The sequence below is a fragment of the Nerophis lumbriciformis genome, linkage group LG22 (assembly GCF_033978685.3).
Source record: "Nerophis lumbriciformis linkage group LG22, RoL_Nlum_v2.1, whole genome shotgun sequence".
NCBI classification, from domain to species: Eukaryota; Metazoa; Chordata; class Actinopteri; order Syngnathiformes; family Syngnathidae; genus Nerophis; species Nerophis lumbriciformis.
Window position 1 is genome coordinate 15,280,091 of NC_084569.2, and position 18,019 is coordinate 15,298,109.

At 40.7% G+C, this 18,019-nt stretch overlaps 1 protein-coding gene across 2 annotated transcripts in view; it reads left to right on the forward strand.

Moving 5' to 3' along the window:
* Positions 1-18,019, forward strand: part of prkar1b (protein kinase, cAMP-dependent, regulatory, type I, beta) — a 104,701-nt gene that overhangs the window by 64,671 nt on the left and 22,011 nt on the right. For both annotated transcript variants that reach the window (XM_061974164.2, XM_061974165.2), the window contains 2 exons: positions 11,305-11,365; positions 15,432-15,553. In XM_061974164.2, coding sequence (XP_061830148.1) covers positions 11,305-11,365; positions 15,432-15,553 — 183 coding nt within the window. The remainder of the gene's footprint in view (positions 1-11,304; positions 11,366-15,431; positions 15,554-18,019) is intronic.

Sequence of the window (18,019 nt, forward strand, 5' to 3'; positions counted from 1 at the left end):
TTATAAAGCACATTTAAAATTTACCACAGGGGTAGTTGCCGTGTTAAAGTAACCTCGCACGGAGCCACATAATTGGCCAATAAAACGGAATCCGCAGATAAACGCTAAGTAATATCGGGGAAATTGGCACACATGTGAGTAAAAGGTTGTTATTGTGAGGAGAAGGAACATTTGTTTGGGAAAATAATGTGTCCAGAACGCTAATTCATCCCCAAAACACTCAACCACCTGAACTGAACAATGTCGAGATGATTGATTGATTGATTGATTGATATAATTTTATTTCAAATATGCATAAAGACAAGAGCAAGCCTGATCCAATACAGTGCTATAGCCTTAACAGACATTATAACAAAATGAAAACAATGGAAAAGAAAAAAACAAAAACAAATGAGCATTGGACTTTCTTTTTTTTTTCTTTTTTTCTTTTTTACATATTTGAAAAGGAGTGAGAAGAAGTTTACACTTATTTAATCCCACCCATCCATCCATCCATTTCCTACCGCTTATTCCCTTTGGGGTCGCGGGGGGCGCTGGAGCCTATCTCAGCTACAAGAAGGCGGAAGGCGGGGTACACCCTGGACAAGTCGCCACCTCATCGCAGGGCCAACACGGATAGACAGACAACATTCACACTCACATCCACACACTAGGGCCAATTTAGTGTTGCCAATCAACTTATCCCCAGGTGCATGTCTTTGGAAGTGGGAGGAAGCCGGAGTACCCGGAGGGAACCCACGCAGTCACGGGGAGAACATGCAAACTCCACATAGAAAGATCCCGAGCCCGGGATTGAACCCAAGACTACTCAGGACCTTCGTATTGTGAGGCAGATGCACTAACCCCTCTGCCACCGTGAAGCCCACCCTTTTTCTTTAAATCATAAATTACTCTGAGCTAGAACTACCTGTTCACTGAATGTACAAACTTAATGAACTTGTATATACATAAATTATAGATATATACATACATATGCACACTACACACATACATAGCCACACCATTAGCACTAGTGATCATGGAAATGGTATCATGCCACCACAGCAACACCACTGCCTCAATGGGCAGCCCCACACTCTTCTGTAACATAAACAACCCAATATCAAAGCCCTTCTTCATCTCTGTACCTCTGGAATACCATGTACCTATACTTCTTTTTAAACTGGTTTATGATCATTTGAAACAGTGATAAAACTACAAACCTAAAGCTAACAAGAACGATCCCAACAACACATGCTCATGTTGTTGTGAACGACGTCATGGACGTAACATCAATGTACAAACATGACGACAGTAGCCACCATTTCAGAGGTGCTCTCTTCTTTATTAACAGCTTGAAGTCCTTTCTTTACACGCCGAGCTGAGAACAACAACACCGCACACTTCCACCCTTCACAAAAGTAGCCCGATGCCCCACATCAAGTCCGACTTTGCTAAGAAAATAAAGGGTTTCAAAAAATACCCTATACAAGCATAATGTACTTGAAGCAATTATTGATACATTTACACGATTATGCTTTGACCTAAAATATTGGGTAAATTGTCCAAAGATGTATTCCAGCAATAAATGTGAGGATGTTTCATTTGGGGGCATAGCTAGGTTGGTAAAGTGGTTGTGCCAGCAACTTTAGGGTTCCAGGTTCGATTCCTGCTTCCGCCATCCTAGTCACTACCGTTGTGTCCTTGGGTAAGACACTTTCCCCACCTGCTCCCATTGCCACCCACACTGGTTTAAATGTAACTTAGATATTGGGTTTCACTATGTAAAGCGCTTTGAGCCACTAGAGAAAAGCGCTATATAAATATAATTCACTTCACTTCACTTCGATTAATAAAGAAACATTTTATTAAATTTAGTTTCACACAAAAAGTACACATTTTATGTTGGTAAAATAAGTGAAAATGGTAAAAAACGGAATTAAAACAGAAACACTGATTTTCTTTTATTTCATATAGCTATTGTTATTTAAAAATTTGTTATAACTACTATTATGCTTCCACCCAAGTGCAGCTGGGATAGGCTCCAGGTAGAAAATGGATGGATGGATGTTACTTGTTGTGGTTTTATTTGTTTCTAATTTATATCCGATCCTATATTTAAATTTGAGTTTTAGTGGTACAATAAATACTAATGTTTCCAAATGAATGAATAATCGTGTTATTAATTGTGATTACAATACCAGTCAAAATAATCGTGATTATTATTTTTGCCATAATCGTTCAGCCTTAATACTGCCTTTATTTACCACGCTCATTACTTGGCGGCTACCTAAGTGAAGAGCCACTGTTTTCAGGAGTTGTCACATCGTCGTACTGGTATTGGCACAACCCTGTACTTGCGGGGTGAGCAGTGGCTAATTTTTATTTTTTATTTTTTATTTTTTATTTTTTTTATTAAATCAACATAGAAAAAAACACACGATACACTTTCAACTAGTGCATCAACCCAAAAAAAACCCTCTCTCCCCCATTCACACTCATACACACAAAAGGGGTTGTTTCTTTCTGCTACCAATATTCTGGTTCCCATAACATGGACAACACTTCTGCAAGGGACACAGTCCCTGAAGCACACTTGATTGTTTGTGCTGCTGGTCCACTAACATTTTCATTTAATTACTATTTTTTTTTATTTTATGTAATTATTTTTATATTGTTTTACTTTCTTTTTTATACAAGAAAAGATTTATTTATCTTATCTAAAAAAAAAAGAAAAAAAAGAAAAAAAAAAGGACCTTATCTTCACCAGACCTGGTTGTAAATGAAATTAGCTTCGTTTAAAGCAGTGGCTCATTTGCATAAGATAGGAAATCCCCCTAAAACTTTAGTAAAACGATATTCAGTCCAGACTGAGGCCAAGGAAGAAGAAAAAAACTCATAGCCATAGCATACATAAACATGTGTGTAAGAGGGAAACATCAAAGAACACAAAGGTGTCATGATCCGGCCACGGATCATGACACCTGGAGTAGCCACCTGGAGTCAACCACTAATCAGAGAGCTATTTATTCACCTTTCTCGCCACGCTCAGTCTGGCTTCATTGTTTGCTGCAAGCAACAGGCACGTAGGTTCATGTCTTGTTTCTATGTTCTTGAGTCCTGTGCTAAATCTGTACCCTAGCTTCACGTGCGACCTTTGGTTTGCTTCCTGTTTTTGGTATGTGTTATGATTTGCGAAGATTAAATCATATCCTACCTTCACGCTTTGTCCGGAGTTGTCCGTCTACATCCCGGGAGAACGACCCCGCAGTAAGCTGCGAGACCCACACGTGACAAAAGGACATTAAAGACATTAAAAGAGCAGCGCTGATGCAACCAGCTGCCACTCCAGCAGTGCCATTTCTACATACAGCTACAAAAGTAAAACAAGAAAAAACTAAAGCAAAAAATAATCAACCAATACTATATATTGCGCACACACGATTGCACCATGCAAGCAAGCAACCAAACAAAAACATAATTTCAACACCCATATACACTGTGGTGGCCTCTGTGGTGTTCCACGCCATCGTCTCCTGCGGTGGGCAGTGACAGGAGCAGACCCAACAAAGCAACCAAGAAAGCCGACTGCACCCTCGGCCGCCCACTAACTCTCGGCCAGTGTCCAGTCTGCATGGATGAGCGAGGATACGTCCAAGGAGACCGAGATGTCCGATACCTGCTCATTCAGCCAAGACACTGTGAAGCTTGTCCGTCCCGGTGCTCAGCGCTAGCTCCGCAGCCTTGTCTCTTCATCCTCATCTCCTCCAGTCTTTCCAAACGGACTCTGGTGTGGCAGAAATGCAGTAGCTGGTCTTCATGGCCAAAAGGATCCCGAACCAAAAGGCAAAAAAAAAAAAATGAAAACAAGAGGGAAACATGAGGTACACAAAAGGATGATACAAGAGCACAGAGCTCCTGCCACCAGCAGCCACTACAGCAGTGCCATCTTGGAAAAAGATGAAAAAAGAACCTGGCTGTTTAGGTCATATTTTAAGTGTGCTTTAATTGTTGTTACTTTGGGTGTTTGGACAGCTGCTTGTCACAGACATTTGCTTTTTTATTTTTATTTTTTCATTAAAAAATGTCATGTTTTCTATATTAGTGTGTAGCAGTGACGTGCGGTGAGGTTGATGGCTGGTGAGGCACTGACTTCATCACAGTCAGATTTACAAACATATGAACCCTAAAGAGTATCTTATTCACCATTTGATTGGCAGCAGTTAACGGGTTATGTTTAAAAGCTCATACCAGCATTCTTCCCTGCTTGGCACTCAGCATCAAGGGTTGGAATTGGGGGTTAAATCACCAAAAATTATTCCCGGGCGCGGCGCCGCTGCTGCCCACTGCTCCCCTCACCTCCCAGGGGGTGATCAAGGGATGGGTCAAATGCAGAGGACACATTTCACCACACCTAGTGTGTGTGACAATCATTGGTACTTTAACTTAACTTTAACTTTACACATACAAACTGTAGCACACAAAAAAGCACATTTAATTAAAAAAACGTTATTATGGTCTTACCTTTACTTATAAGTGCGGGAACAGTGGTGTTCGTGTTGGAGGAGTTGTGAATGAATGAAATATGAAATCCGTGCTGCAGTCTGCAGGTGTACCTAATGTTGTGTCCCTGCAGTCGTTCACGGCTCCTCCGGCGCGAGCATTGTTGTTTTTGCACTTTTTGGCTTCTTGTTAAGTGACTTTTTTTGGGTGGATTCGGTCTTGCACGTGGAGAGTTTGGGTGTGGGCTTTGGTTGGTGTGGCGCTCCCGTCGGGGGGTGCATTCTACGGCGGGGGTGCATTAACCGGCACCAGGAGGCGGGATTACTGCGAGCCTCACACAGTGCGTCTTCGCAGCCGTTTTATGATTGCTCAGTACAAGAAATACTTACACACATACAGTTGTTGACAAAATACACTGTACATTATATACCTCAGCTAACTAAATTATGGAAATGTATAATATAGTTCATATAGCAATACGGTCTCACTGCACAGCAGGCCAGCAGTTAGCCGAGTCCGCAATCCATGTTGAGGCACAACTGAGTGACGTGCCTCAACTGGCTGCTGATCACCGCAACGTCTCTTCTCAGTATTTGAACGGCAAATGTGAAAATTCAGCGATTTTGAATAAAAATAATCGAAAACTGGTGAAGTTAAATGGAAAATAACTTTATAGTATAATCACTGAATACATATAACAATTTAATTAATTTTTTTTCTTTTTACATTTTGTTTTCTTTCCATGATGGCAGGTGAGGCCCGTCACTGGTGTGTAGTCCTATTCTAACATGCACATGAAATCTAACCTGACAATAAAGTTAGAGATAAAGCCACAGTGTAATGTTTATGTCCGGATTATACTAAGGTGATAAAAGCACCCGCTCTATTGTGTGGCTACTGCTCACTGACAATACCCACTTTACTGAACCATCTTGATATCCACACCTGCACACAAAGCCAGCAACTCATCCAAAAGACAAAAGAAGACAAGAGATGATGGAAGGTGATTTGCAAAACTGGACCGGAGATAAAAGTGACAGGCGATAAGGTCCAGTTGGTTTAGTTTGGCATCCTGCCACACCTCAACTCTTTGACGATGCCACCTCAAAGAGGAAACTTGAAGGTGCTTTGTCCGTAACCGCTAGAGGAACTAAAAGTTTTAAGAACTTACATTTGACATTTTGTTTGCAACTACTCATTTGAGGACATACCCTTATAACCCTCTTAGGCAACATTTGACATTATAGTATATACAATTAAAAAACTTTAGTGGTGTAATGGTACATTTTGCCTTTCATGGCAAAGGGCATGGGGTTCGATTCCCTTAACGTGTTGCCTTTGGTAGGGCATCCGGCGTAAAAACTAAGCTGAAACTGTTGATGCGATAAAATCCCTATGGGGACCCCTGCCAAAAGTGAAAAACAGTATATACAATTTTATATAGCACACCTTGACCAACAATGTACTATTTTCATTTAAGACTGACAAACCTTGCTGTTTTTTTTCCTTTGATGTTCCAGCTAGTGGTTCTGTGAATGACATGCGGAAAGCAAGTTGGAGAAAGATTTTTTTGGGTTTAGACTTGTCAAGAAGAACCTGATGTGCGTGGCAGCGACAGGAGGGGGAAATCCCCTGCCTGGTGGGTGGGATGGGCCACACACACACACACGCACACACACACACACACACACACACACACACACACACTGAACTCAGGTCAAAAGCACCTGCCCTTTGAATTATACTGTATATATTTATGGATTTCTCTGCTGTTTCATTATTTTTTTGTCACATATTTGCAGTGTCATTTACCCGTCCTGATTGTGTTGTTATGAGAAGAAAAAAAAATAGGGCCATATATAGTAAAACTTAATGACAAGCATGATGTACAATCCCCAATACCAGTGAATCCTTTTCAACTTATATTCATTTGAATAGACTGCAAAGACAAGATTTTTAATGTTCGAACTGAGAAACTTTTTTTGTTGTTGCAAATAATCATTAACTTAGAATTTAATGGCTGCAACACATTGCAAACAAGTTGGCACAGGGGCATTTTTACCACTGTGTTACATGGCCTTTCCTTTTAACAACACTCAGTTAACGTTTGGGAACTGAGGAGACAAATGTTTGAAGCTTTTCAAGTAGAATTCTTTCCCATTTTTGCTTGATGTACAGCTTAAGTTGTTCAACAGTCCGTTGTGGTATTTTACGCTTCATAATGCGCCACACATTTTCAATGGGAGACAAGTCTGGACTACAGGCAGGCAAGTCTAGTACCCGCACTCTTTTACTATGAGGCCCCGCTGTTGTAACACATGGCTTGGCATTGTCTTGCTGAAATAAGCAGGGGCGTCCATGATAACGTTGCTTGGATGGCAACATTAGTTGCTCCAAAACGTGTATGTGCCTTTCAGCATTAATGGTGCCTTCACAGATGTGTAAGTTACCCATGCCTTGGGCACTAATTCACCCCAATACCATCACAGATGTTGGCTTTTGAACTTTGCGCCTAGAACAATCCAGCTGGTTCTTTTCCACTTTCTCCCGGACGACACAATGTCCACAGTTTCCAAAAACAATTTGAAATGTGGACTCGTCAGTTAAGTATCTTTTCTTTGCAGTCTATTCAATTGAATATAGGTTGAAAATGATTAGCAAATAATTGCATTCTGTTTTTATTTACAATTTACACAACGTGCCAACTTCACTAGTTTTGGGGTTTGTAATAAAAAGATAAAGGCAATCTTTAGCGGAGATCATATCATCATCGTTATGAGCTGTGTAGAAAAATTAAATGTTCCATTATGAATAAAAGGATAACCCTTTCTTATTATGAAATACGTAAACATTTAGCTTGGATTACGTAAACTCTGCTTCTAACTACTCCTTTTCAGATATGTTCAATTGTGCAAGTGTAAATGTAATAGACTTCAGTGTCAGTTTGTTTAGAAATGTGTGAAATAATCTAAACCATTCAGGTCATTGGTATTAGGACACTAGTTTAAAATGTACTAGTGTAAAAATATGAGGAGAAAAAATCTGTATTCTTCATTAAATATATATTTTATATACTTTTTGAGTATTCAATGCCATGCGAACGTCTGTGTTAATCTTGTTGTACTACCTTTATGGATGATTCAATACAATTTATTTAAACTTGTGCATTTTACACTATGAAGTTGATAATATATTTATTTGTTTGTACATTTTTGTGACAAAATAGTCCAGGTTATGAATGGATTGCAAAGATACTGTTATGGCAAGGTCGTGGATCAGTTTGTGACTACTACTTCACCAGTGTCCAGTTATTTTAAACATCTTGACAACCGACACATTCTACAGTAGAGTTTTGTTTTTGCATAACGGAATTTCCCCCCCCCCCCCCCCCCCCAAAATGTGTAACCCTGACAAAAGAAAAATGACCAAAAACAAATGTCAACTTCAAATGGCGCTTGTTCTCTAGAGATTATGTCGTTGGTATAAGAACATATTGATTTGGGATGTGCTGATCGATTGGCTACCAATCAGTATCAGCCGATTTTCTTGAAAAAGTATGTGATCGCCATTGCAGATTAATGCCTTTTAAAGTAAATCACAAAGGTTGATCACCCCTGGCTGACTCTGTATTTAATCATAATCTCCCGGCTGACAAGCTGACAGCTAATTACAGTATGTGCCTCCTATACACAGTGTGCAGCCGCTCATCTAAGTTAATAATAATCATTTTTGTTACTGCAAATAAAATGCATTTGTTAGTACCTTAAAGCAGTGTTTTTCGACCTTTTTTGAGCCAAGGCACATTTTTTGCATTTAAAAAATCCGGAGGCACACCACCAGCAGAAATCATTAAAAAACAAAACTCAGTTGACAGTAAAAAGTCGTTGTTGCAATTGTTGGATATGACTTTAAACCATAACCAACTATGTATCAATATAGCTCTTGTCTCAAAGTAGGTGTACTGTCACCACCTGTCACATCACGCCGTGACTTATTTTGAGTTTTTTGCTGTTTTCCTGTGTGTAGTGTTTTAGTTCTTATCTTGCGCTTCTATTTTGGTGTCTTTTTCTCATTTTTTTGATATTTTCCTGTGGCAGTTTCAAGTCTTCCTTTGAGCGATATTTCCCGCATCTACTTTGTTTTAGCAATCAAGTATACTTCAGTTGTTTTTATCCTTCTTTGTGGGGACATTGATGATTGTCATGTCATGTTCGGATGTACATTGTGGACGCCGTCTTTGCTCCACAGTAAGTCTTTGCTGTCGTCCAGCGTTCTGTTTTTCTTTACTTTGTAGCCAGTTCAGTTTTAGTTTTGTTCTGCATAGCCTTCCCTAAGCTTCAATGCTTTTTCTTAGCGGCACTCACCTTTTGTTTATTTTTGGTTTAAGCATTAGATACCTTTTTACCTGCACGGTGCCTCCCGCTGTTTCCGACATCTACAACGCAATTAGCTACCGGCTGCCACCTACTGATATGGAAGAGTATTACACGGTTACTCTACCGAGCTCTAGACAGCACCGACACTCAACAACAACAACACATAATTTGCAGACTATAATTACAGGTTTGCAAAAAATATTTTTAACCCAAATAGGTGAAATTAGATAATCTCCCACGGCACACCAGACTGTATCCCAGTCAGTCACTAGTGTGCCGTGGGGCTGTTTGTAACATTTACACAGATGCCCAGAGAGTGCCAACTTTCCAATGTATTTTATACAGTATATTACGTACGTAGGTAACACATGCATGCGCATTAGTTTTAGGTGTTGTTAGCTAATAATAGCAATTTGGATAGCTAGCATTAACTCATTGAATGTATATTCTATCGGTACAACAACACGACTGCAAATTGTTCGTTGCTTCTCTTGGACTGCTTTTTTATGCGTGCACGTGTTGAAGAGACCGAGTGAGTGACCGCAGTAAACACAAATCATTTGAAAAAAAATTATTAAATAAATGTTTAATTGTGAAAAATATAGACAATTGTCAAACAAATGCATTCTGTTAAACCACTAATGGTAACACGAGCGAGCTGTTAGTGTTCTTGTTATATGTTTTGCCTTGAAAAATGTTACAGTGAGGAAATTGCAAACAGCACCTTCCATCCATCCATTTTCTACCGCCTGTCCCTTACAAAGTATCAAATGTCAAGTATCACTGGAAAACGAGGCTAAACATGTAACACACCAAGGGCAGGCCAGGAGCAGGCATGCTAATAGCATTACAGCAGAAAGTAAGTAGCTATTAACAATATGAAATTAACAAGTATATTAATAAGAATATTTAAAAAGCAGTGACTTGTGGAACGTGGGCTCTATCGAGTGGTACGCCAAATAATCACTTAATTAAATATTCAAACAGTATTACTGTTAAAACTGTGAGTCATGTTACAGTCGCCAAAATTGTTAAATTTACTTGTTAAATAAAACCTCTGCCTTGTTTTTAATGAATATTTAGGCCTACTACGCTACTGTATTTTAATGTTGGTCATTATGGTAGTACTTAAAGAGTTGAGTGTTTTCTGAGGTGGTACATGGTGAAACAAGTTTGAGAACCACTGGTCTACAGGGAGGATTATACAACAACTTTTGGTGTGTCAGCATTGCTGCAGTTAGTAGGCAACAGGTAAGAGGACCTAGACTTTAGTGGTGTAGACCCGCAGGATGAATTTGAGTACCAGTCATAGACAATTTTAGAGTGAAAAGCAAATTTTATTTTCACTCGCATACAAAATATTCTAAATTGGATTGTTTCCCTGGCTTTGAGACTCTCAGGACAGTGCGGTGAAGATACCACAAAATTCCTTCTTGTCTCTCATAGACACGCACCTTTTGTTGTTGACTTTTTAATGACTGGCAAGAACACCAAGGCCGCGGAACAGAGCCACGTGGCATGCTTACACACACACATGCATCCACAAAAAATATACACCACACACACATACCCCACACCCCATCCAACGCCCTCGACTCGAAATCCCTTAGGGGTGATGGACGGCTGGGCAGCGCCTGAAGAGCTGCAGCCTGCCACCGTAGCCCCACTCCCCCCCCTCTGTTGCAAGACTCGAGATGTATGTTGTAATTACTTAGACTTAGACTTAGACAAACTTTAATGATCCACAAGGGAAATTGTTCAACACAGTAGCTCAGTTACAATGATGGAAAGTGTAAGGATGGAAAGGACAATGCAGGTATAAATAGACTAATATAGCGATAAAAAAAATCTAACATATATACGAATATATACATAATATGTGTACAGAATAATATATATACAGATATATTATATTATGTCTATAACATATATACAATATATACCAAAATATGTATATGTGCTTTGCTATGGAGTTCTTTTCCCGGCCCAGCCTAGATTGTATTTTTTTAATTCATCCTCCTCCAGCGTTTACCTTTTTTCCATCTTTTACGGGGCGCCTTATGGCGACCCATCAGCGTTCCCTTTCTGTAACCCTGTACACTGTTTGTTTGTCTAATCTTGAATGGGTTTGTGCTGAAAACAAAGTTTTGTTTTACTTTTGCAATGACAATAAAGACCTACATACCTAGACACCAAGAGTAGTATCTGTGTATGATTGATACTAGAGTGATTAGATCGATATTTTTGTTTTTGCAAAATTACTTTTAATGTTTACAAATTGAGAGAATAATTCACAGGACTCACCATAAATAAAATGACAGATTTACTGTTAATACATATGATCACTATCGGTATTGGTATCAGATGATTGGTATCAGAATCGGCAGCATAAATCCTTGATTTGAACATTACTAATGTTATTATATTTCACTCCTGTCTTTTACAGGGCAGCACTCTAAGGAAGAGAAAGATGTATGAAGAGTTCCTCAGCAAGGTATCCATCCTTGGTAAGTGTGCAGTTTGTGCATGTAAGCGCTGTACACAGTACTGTATATCATGTAATGAAGCTGTGGAATGTATACGTGTTTTACCTAACTGCAACATGAATGTGTCTGCACGTGTCTGCCGCGTTCGAGTCCAGAGGGCAGGCAATTAAATACACAGTCGATTAGCCAGTATAAACACTGCCGCGTTTTGTCACACACGCTGGGTTGTACACTGAGGACAAGCAAAAGAATTGGAGGTTAAGCTCAGACTATTCTCTTTTCAATTGGAATTGGGATTCAAAGCAATGTCAAATGAGATGTATTTAGACATTTTAAAAACGCAATTAGAACCGACATCTCGTTCCCTCTCCACCTGATCATGTGTATAGACGGACGCCGTGCCCCCTGTACAGAGTTATTAGCTGGCTGACTAAACCCATACACTCAATGCATGTCCTAGAACATCCCTGCAAGATCCTGCTCCCTTTCATTCACCTCTTTTCTTACACAGCCTGTCAAGGCCTGCATTCAAACGCCCGTCCCTGGCTTGCCAAAGTGCTTTGCCCCTCTTCATTTCTCTTTCCTCTGAATTGGGAGGACGGGTGAGAGGCAGGGGGGTGTTTTTGTTTGTCTTTGATTTTTCAGATAGCCACGAAATTGGGTACAAGCCCCTTGATGTTGCGGACTGAAGTGGTTTTGGAAGGGGGCGGAGAGGGGGGGGAAGGACAGACAACCTGCGCTTGGTCACACACAAACACACGCGCACAAAAGCGCACGACGTCCCGACAGGCAATTCCCCGTGTGCGTACCATGTAGGCGCAGGCCCCACCAAGCATGAAATGTCGGTTCTTTAGCCACCACAATTGTGTATCGTGTTACCTGGTGGGGCTGTTAAGGATCACCTATATGGGACCTGCTGTTGCAGCTTGCCAGACACAAGACATCCATCTGGGGCTGGCAGACGCCGCGGCCCCACTCCAGGGGACACTGGACACCCCCTAACCCCGCTAGACTTCACCTTAGTTAATCCGGCACATACACAATTTACACGTACACACAGATAGACGCACACACATGGGGATCAGTTACCAAGCACATTGGGAGGGACAATAGTGTGAGACAAAGAGATTCCTTTCTACTTTGACGCCTCCAACTCCTTTAAGTTAAATACAGACAAAGCTAAAGCTGAAGTCTTTTCACTGCACATAACACACATTCCACACAAGCTGTTTAGGTTAGGCAACAATAATCATTTGAACTGTGAAAGATAGATGAGCTTGTATTCTTTGCGCTCCTTCAGTCAGAACCTTTCAACCACTGAAGATGTGCAAGCGCCTGTGTATTTTTGGTTTTATGGGTGCAAACAAACATCCTCAAGAATTATACCCTGCTAACCACTGTATTTGTGGATGGAACTTTGGAAAAACAGCTGTTTCCACTGGCTCTTATTTAGTAGGAAATGGTAGTAAGCGTTAATCATAGTATTACTTTTGGGCTGGACTATTTTCCAGCAACACGGGCATCACTGCAACAACACAAGCTCTATTCTTCTAAAACTGTGCATTTTACAATCAATAATCAATTAATCAATCAATTACATTTATCCAGGATATACTTCGAAGTTAGGTTTTTCCTGTATTTCACGTTTACTGTTTTGCACCATAGACTGCGCCTTTATGTTCTGTTTAGAATGCTAACGCTCAGCCAAGTTAGATCCCATTTAGCGTGCTTTCAAAGTACCTGTGGCTTCAGCTGGTTGCCGGATCATCGTATGGTGTTTGCATTGTGCCGTTGTCTTTAGACTGTGAATGGAATTATTACAAGCTATATTAGCAGAACATAACACTTCACCAGGGTTTCCACGGGGCATTAAAAAGCACTGAAAGTCATTAAATGGATTTTGCGAAAATTACGGCCTTATATGGCATTCGATGTCCAGAGGCATTAAACAATGTATACAATCTTAGGACAGGGCTGATAGTAGTAAGTCAATCAATCAAACGGTAAATGAACTCAATAACTTTACCGTCATTGATACATTGCTATGTCTATCTATGTGTTTCTTTTCTTCGGCTACGGCTTTCAAACTAGATACGAGAGGTCTTGTAAGGTCCGGTATGTAAGCATGAAAAGCACTGCCTCAATACAGCAAAATCAAATGGCTCTCGGGGCCCAAACTTTGCCATTCTCTGGTCACTGTAGGCGTGCAGTCCTTAGCTGTGACACTTCTGTGTCATTTCAACACACATGAGCTACCTTGGCTAACATTAGCAGCTCTCGAGACGCACCTCACGTGACCTGTGGTGGTCTAGGATGGACAGACAAGACAATTCTCACAAGACCACGACTCTTACTTTCTGACATTCCCACAGTAAATTAATTAGAGTTCCTTCAGCTGACTCACACTATACATAACTTGCTATCTACTGTACCCATTTTAAACAACTGAAAGGGTGTAAAATACAATATACTCAAGATGTTTAATTGACTCACCTTATGTTTAATGCATAGAATGCAAAAATTCATTCTAGACATGTCTTTTTCTAAAATGTTTAAATCAGTCATCCATTTCCGAACACATGCATCAGTTGCATTCCTTGTATGTTTCTCATTTATTATTCCATATAACCTTTTAACACATTTTTCAATTGTATCTTGAATAAAAAATGTATCCTCCAGTTTAAGGCTATTAAAAGGCATATTTTCAGAGGATATTCATTTTTACAGCATTTTTTAAAAAGATAATATTTAAAAAATGGCTTCTGGGTATTTTATATTGATCAACAAATTCTTATTTAAATGGCTTTGTGGGTGGAATAGAGGGGCTCCCATTGACGTCATTGTTAGATTTAGGATAGTTGGGATTTTTTATTTACAACTTAAAACGCATGAAAAAAAACGTGTTCTTCTTGTCTTACATAAGGTTTTTGAATGATAGGCAACATTTTTTGTAAACTTCAGATCCCCTTTAATATTTTGTCAGTGGATGTGCAAATGAATACATGTTGAGAAAACGGGAAAAAGAACATTTCAGCAAATTTGTCTGGCTGGCTAACTTTTCAAAACCTGGCTAAAGCTTGTCGATGGTAACCCCAGAGAGGCGTTCAGCTGCGTGTGCAAAAAGACCTCATAACTTTGTGCAATGGGCATCAATGCGGTGAAATCACACATGCTACTTACAAATCGGCCATTAAAGGGAGGCAGCAGTTAATAATGTCAAATTTATTTTGGAATGACCAACAAAGCAACTTCTGCTGTCATCGCTATAACTGTCAGCTGCTGCTACTGTAAAAAAATAAATACAAATACATTCTCAGATGAAAGTTAATGTAAACTTTTTAACTATTCAGTATCATAAATGTCAAATGCTTACAATTTTGTCCATACAGACAGTTGTAAGCTTTTGACTATATATAATAACTCTCTGCAATAGGATATTGCATAAACATTTTTAAGTGGCATTAAAAATGTCATTTTGCAAACATACTTGTAGAACCCTGTTCTCATTCATAAATAAGGTTTTTCCAGGTATCTATTAATTTACTTACACATAATATAGTACTAACTTTTCCAGAGTGTACGCAGCCTCGAATGCAGCCTAGATAGGCTCTAGTTCCCCCCGACCCCAAAAGGGACAAGCAAAAGAAAATGGATGGATGGATAATACAGGACTACAGTACAAAACTATGCTCGAACCAAGCAGAAGCTATCACATAAGATTTTTGGTGAAGCTAAAAAAAACATTTTAAATTCCAAATTAACTTGTAACCATATTGACCCGAATATAACATGGAATATTGTTTTCTTAGAAAAAAAGTCTGGAAAAGTTTGACCACTGCCAAATGACTTCACCCTTAGTGAGTCTGAGCTTTTCTTCCTGTCACTTACACACATCACTGACCTTTTGACTCAGTGATCCGCTAGAAAAAGATTGATTATTTCATATATTCCTAAGGTTGCAATGTACCAAATAAACCTGAAGTAGAAATTAACAATGTTATCTTTCTAATATTTAATATTATCATCTATTACTTGCAGTCTGTGCACATCTTTGTTAAAATTATTCTTGTGTGTGATCCACTCACAGAGTCTTTGGATAAATGGGAGCGTCTGACTGTCGCTGATGCTTTGGAACCAGTCCAGTTCGAAGACGGTGAGAAGATTGTGGTGCAAGGCGATCCTGGTGATGACTTCTTCATCATCACAGAGGTAGGACACAACGTGGTAGCCTCACTGCCAACATTCCCTTTCAACTGTGCATTAGACTTCATTGTTGTAATTCCAATATGTTGTCTCGCAAGTGCTACCAGCACACACTACAGACTGTCAACCATGGTTGTTGTGTGAGGAGCAGTTCCCCCCTCAATACAGGACACCCTGTTGAGCTGGGCCCCTTGTGCAGCTCCATAATATGCCCCCCTGCCTGTCACCTTAACACACTTTTGATTAACTCTATACTCACAATACTCAAGTCAAGAGGTTCCTGTGCGAGTCATTGGTGGATGCAATTGACTGGTTTTCTTTAGTCTCTACTTGGTGGTCCGTCTGTCCGTCTCTCTCACATTATTATTACGTCTTTCCATCTCTTTCTATACCCCTCAGTAGTCTTTGTGAGCGCTTGGTTGTTGTCGATGGGAGCAGTGAGGTGCAGCTAAGCCACAGAAGGATTTATCAAAAGTGCTGAGTGATGCATCCCTTACAGTACTTGTCCCTCTTCTTCTTTCTTCACTTGCCACCCCCCTCCCAGCCCTCTACTCTGCTACCGTTTAGATATTTGTTTAATTCAAAATACTATTACAAAACTTTATCCCTGTACAAATATTTACAGACCGATCCTCGTACAGTTTGTTCACGTCATATTATCTCACCAAATTGAAAGAAATCCTATAAAAGCCGTTTTGTTTATACACTGCGATGAATCCATGTGGATTTTAGGACGCTGATACAACAGCAATTCTTGAGGCATCAGTCTGCATGGAGGAGAAGGGCAAATATGCCAAGGAATTTGTGGGTTTATAGGAAGGAATAGCGGGAAAGGAGTTTTTTTAAGCAGGCGAAACATTCCAGTTTGTCTTCTAAGCACTGGACAATAAGATCCATTTGTCTGGTTGACTTCAAATTGTTGTTTTGCCATCGGAAATAATGGAAATTGCTCAAAGATAATTGACTGGTATAATTTCTAAAATCTCTGTAATCATAAAACCTGGCACACAGCGTTCTTTTCAATTACCGTATTTTTCGGACTGTAAGGCACACTGTCAATGAGCGGGTCTATTCAGGTCTATACTCATACAAAAGTCGCACTGGATTCTAAGGTGCACTAAAGAGGCCATAAGCTGTGAGGAGGCGTCAGTAATGCTTTAGTCTTGCGAGAGAGCATATGTGACTCTGGGAAAAAAACGGATCACTAGGCTGTCAAACCTGATTGATTCAGACATCTGCCAAAATTAAACCAAGGCAAAAAATAAGCAAATAACATAAAAATATTAAAATCTGGAGGAACTCGAAGACTATATTGAAGAGTGCTTCGATCGTCTAGTCAAAGGGAAGCCGTCGAAGACGCCAATGTCAAAAAGGAGCCGCTCACCTGGCTATGTGTCACCGCCGGGTTCAAGCTTCACTGATATCTTCGATTCCATTGACAAGAGGCTGACTGGTTTGGATGGCTGCCTCGCACTTGTCAAAGTGCGAGGCAGCCAAGGAATTCCAAGCCATCCAAGAGAGTTTGGACTTCAGACAACAACAGGGTCGTCTCTTTCGCCCAAGAGAACGCTGCTCTTTGGGAGTCCGTAAAATCCCTCCCCGACGGAGTAGCTCAACTCACCCGGGAAAACAAGACCATGAAGGAGACGATGCTGGACCCCCAGGCGAGAAGCATGAGGGACAATCTGGTCTTCGCGGGAATACCGGAAAAGACAGAGGAAGATCCCGAGGAAACCGTGAAGTCCTTCATGGAACACCAGCTCAAGCTTCCAGGGACATATTTTATTGTATTTATTTAAAATGTGTTTTTATTTACATGTATATGTTTATTTATTTTTTTTAGTTTTGTGTTGTGTCGCGCGGGTTTCGCTTCCTGTTGGGCGGGTCTGTGTTGGTGACTTGATGCGGAGGCAGTGTGGCCCTCTTGTCTGGTGTGAGTTCTGTGTCTCGGTTGTTTAGGCGGTGGTGTGTTTGTGCGGGTTTAAGTTGGTGGCGCGGAGTCTTTTGGTGGAGGAAGTGTTGATGTCTCTTGTTTGCATGTTGGCGTTTGGGCTGACTGGCGAGCTGGCGCTGGCTAGTCTCCATGAGCCTGTTGGCGTGTGGTTGTCGGTCGCTGTTTTTCAATCGCTTTGATTTAATCGAATGGTGCTGGCTGTCTGGGGGTATTGCAGCTGCCGTTTCTGCTGCCGTTTGTTTGTGGCGTGGGCGCCTGTGGCTGCTGGGTCTGGTGCGGGGGGTTGGTCGATGTTGTGAATGGTGGCAGCGCATGCACGTGGTGCTTGTCGGGGCTGGCGAACTTGCCGGCTTCCTTCACGTTTATTGTCGTGTTGGTTGGCTTGTCGGGTGTCGGCTCTGCCACGCCGTCCTTCACGCCTGGCGCGCGGCCGGACCTGTGGAGGGGAGTGGAGGGGGAGGTGATCGGCTGGTTCTCAGTGGGCAGTGTGTTCCGGGGCTTGACCTCTGCCCTGCCGG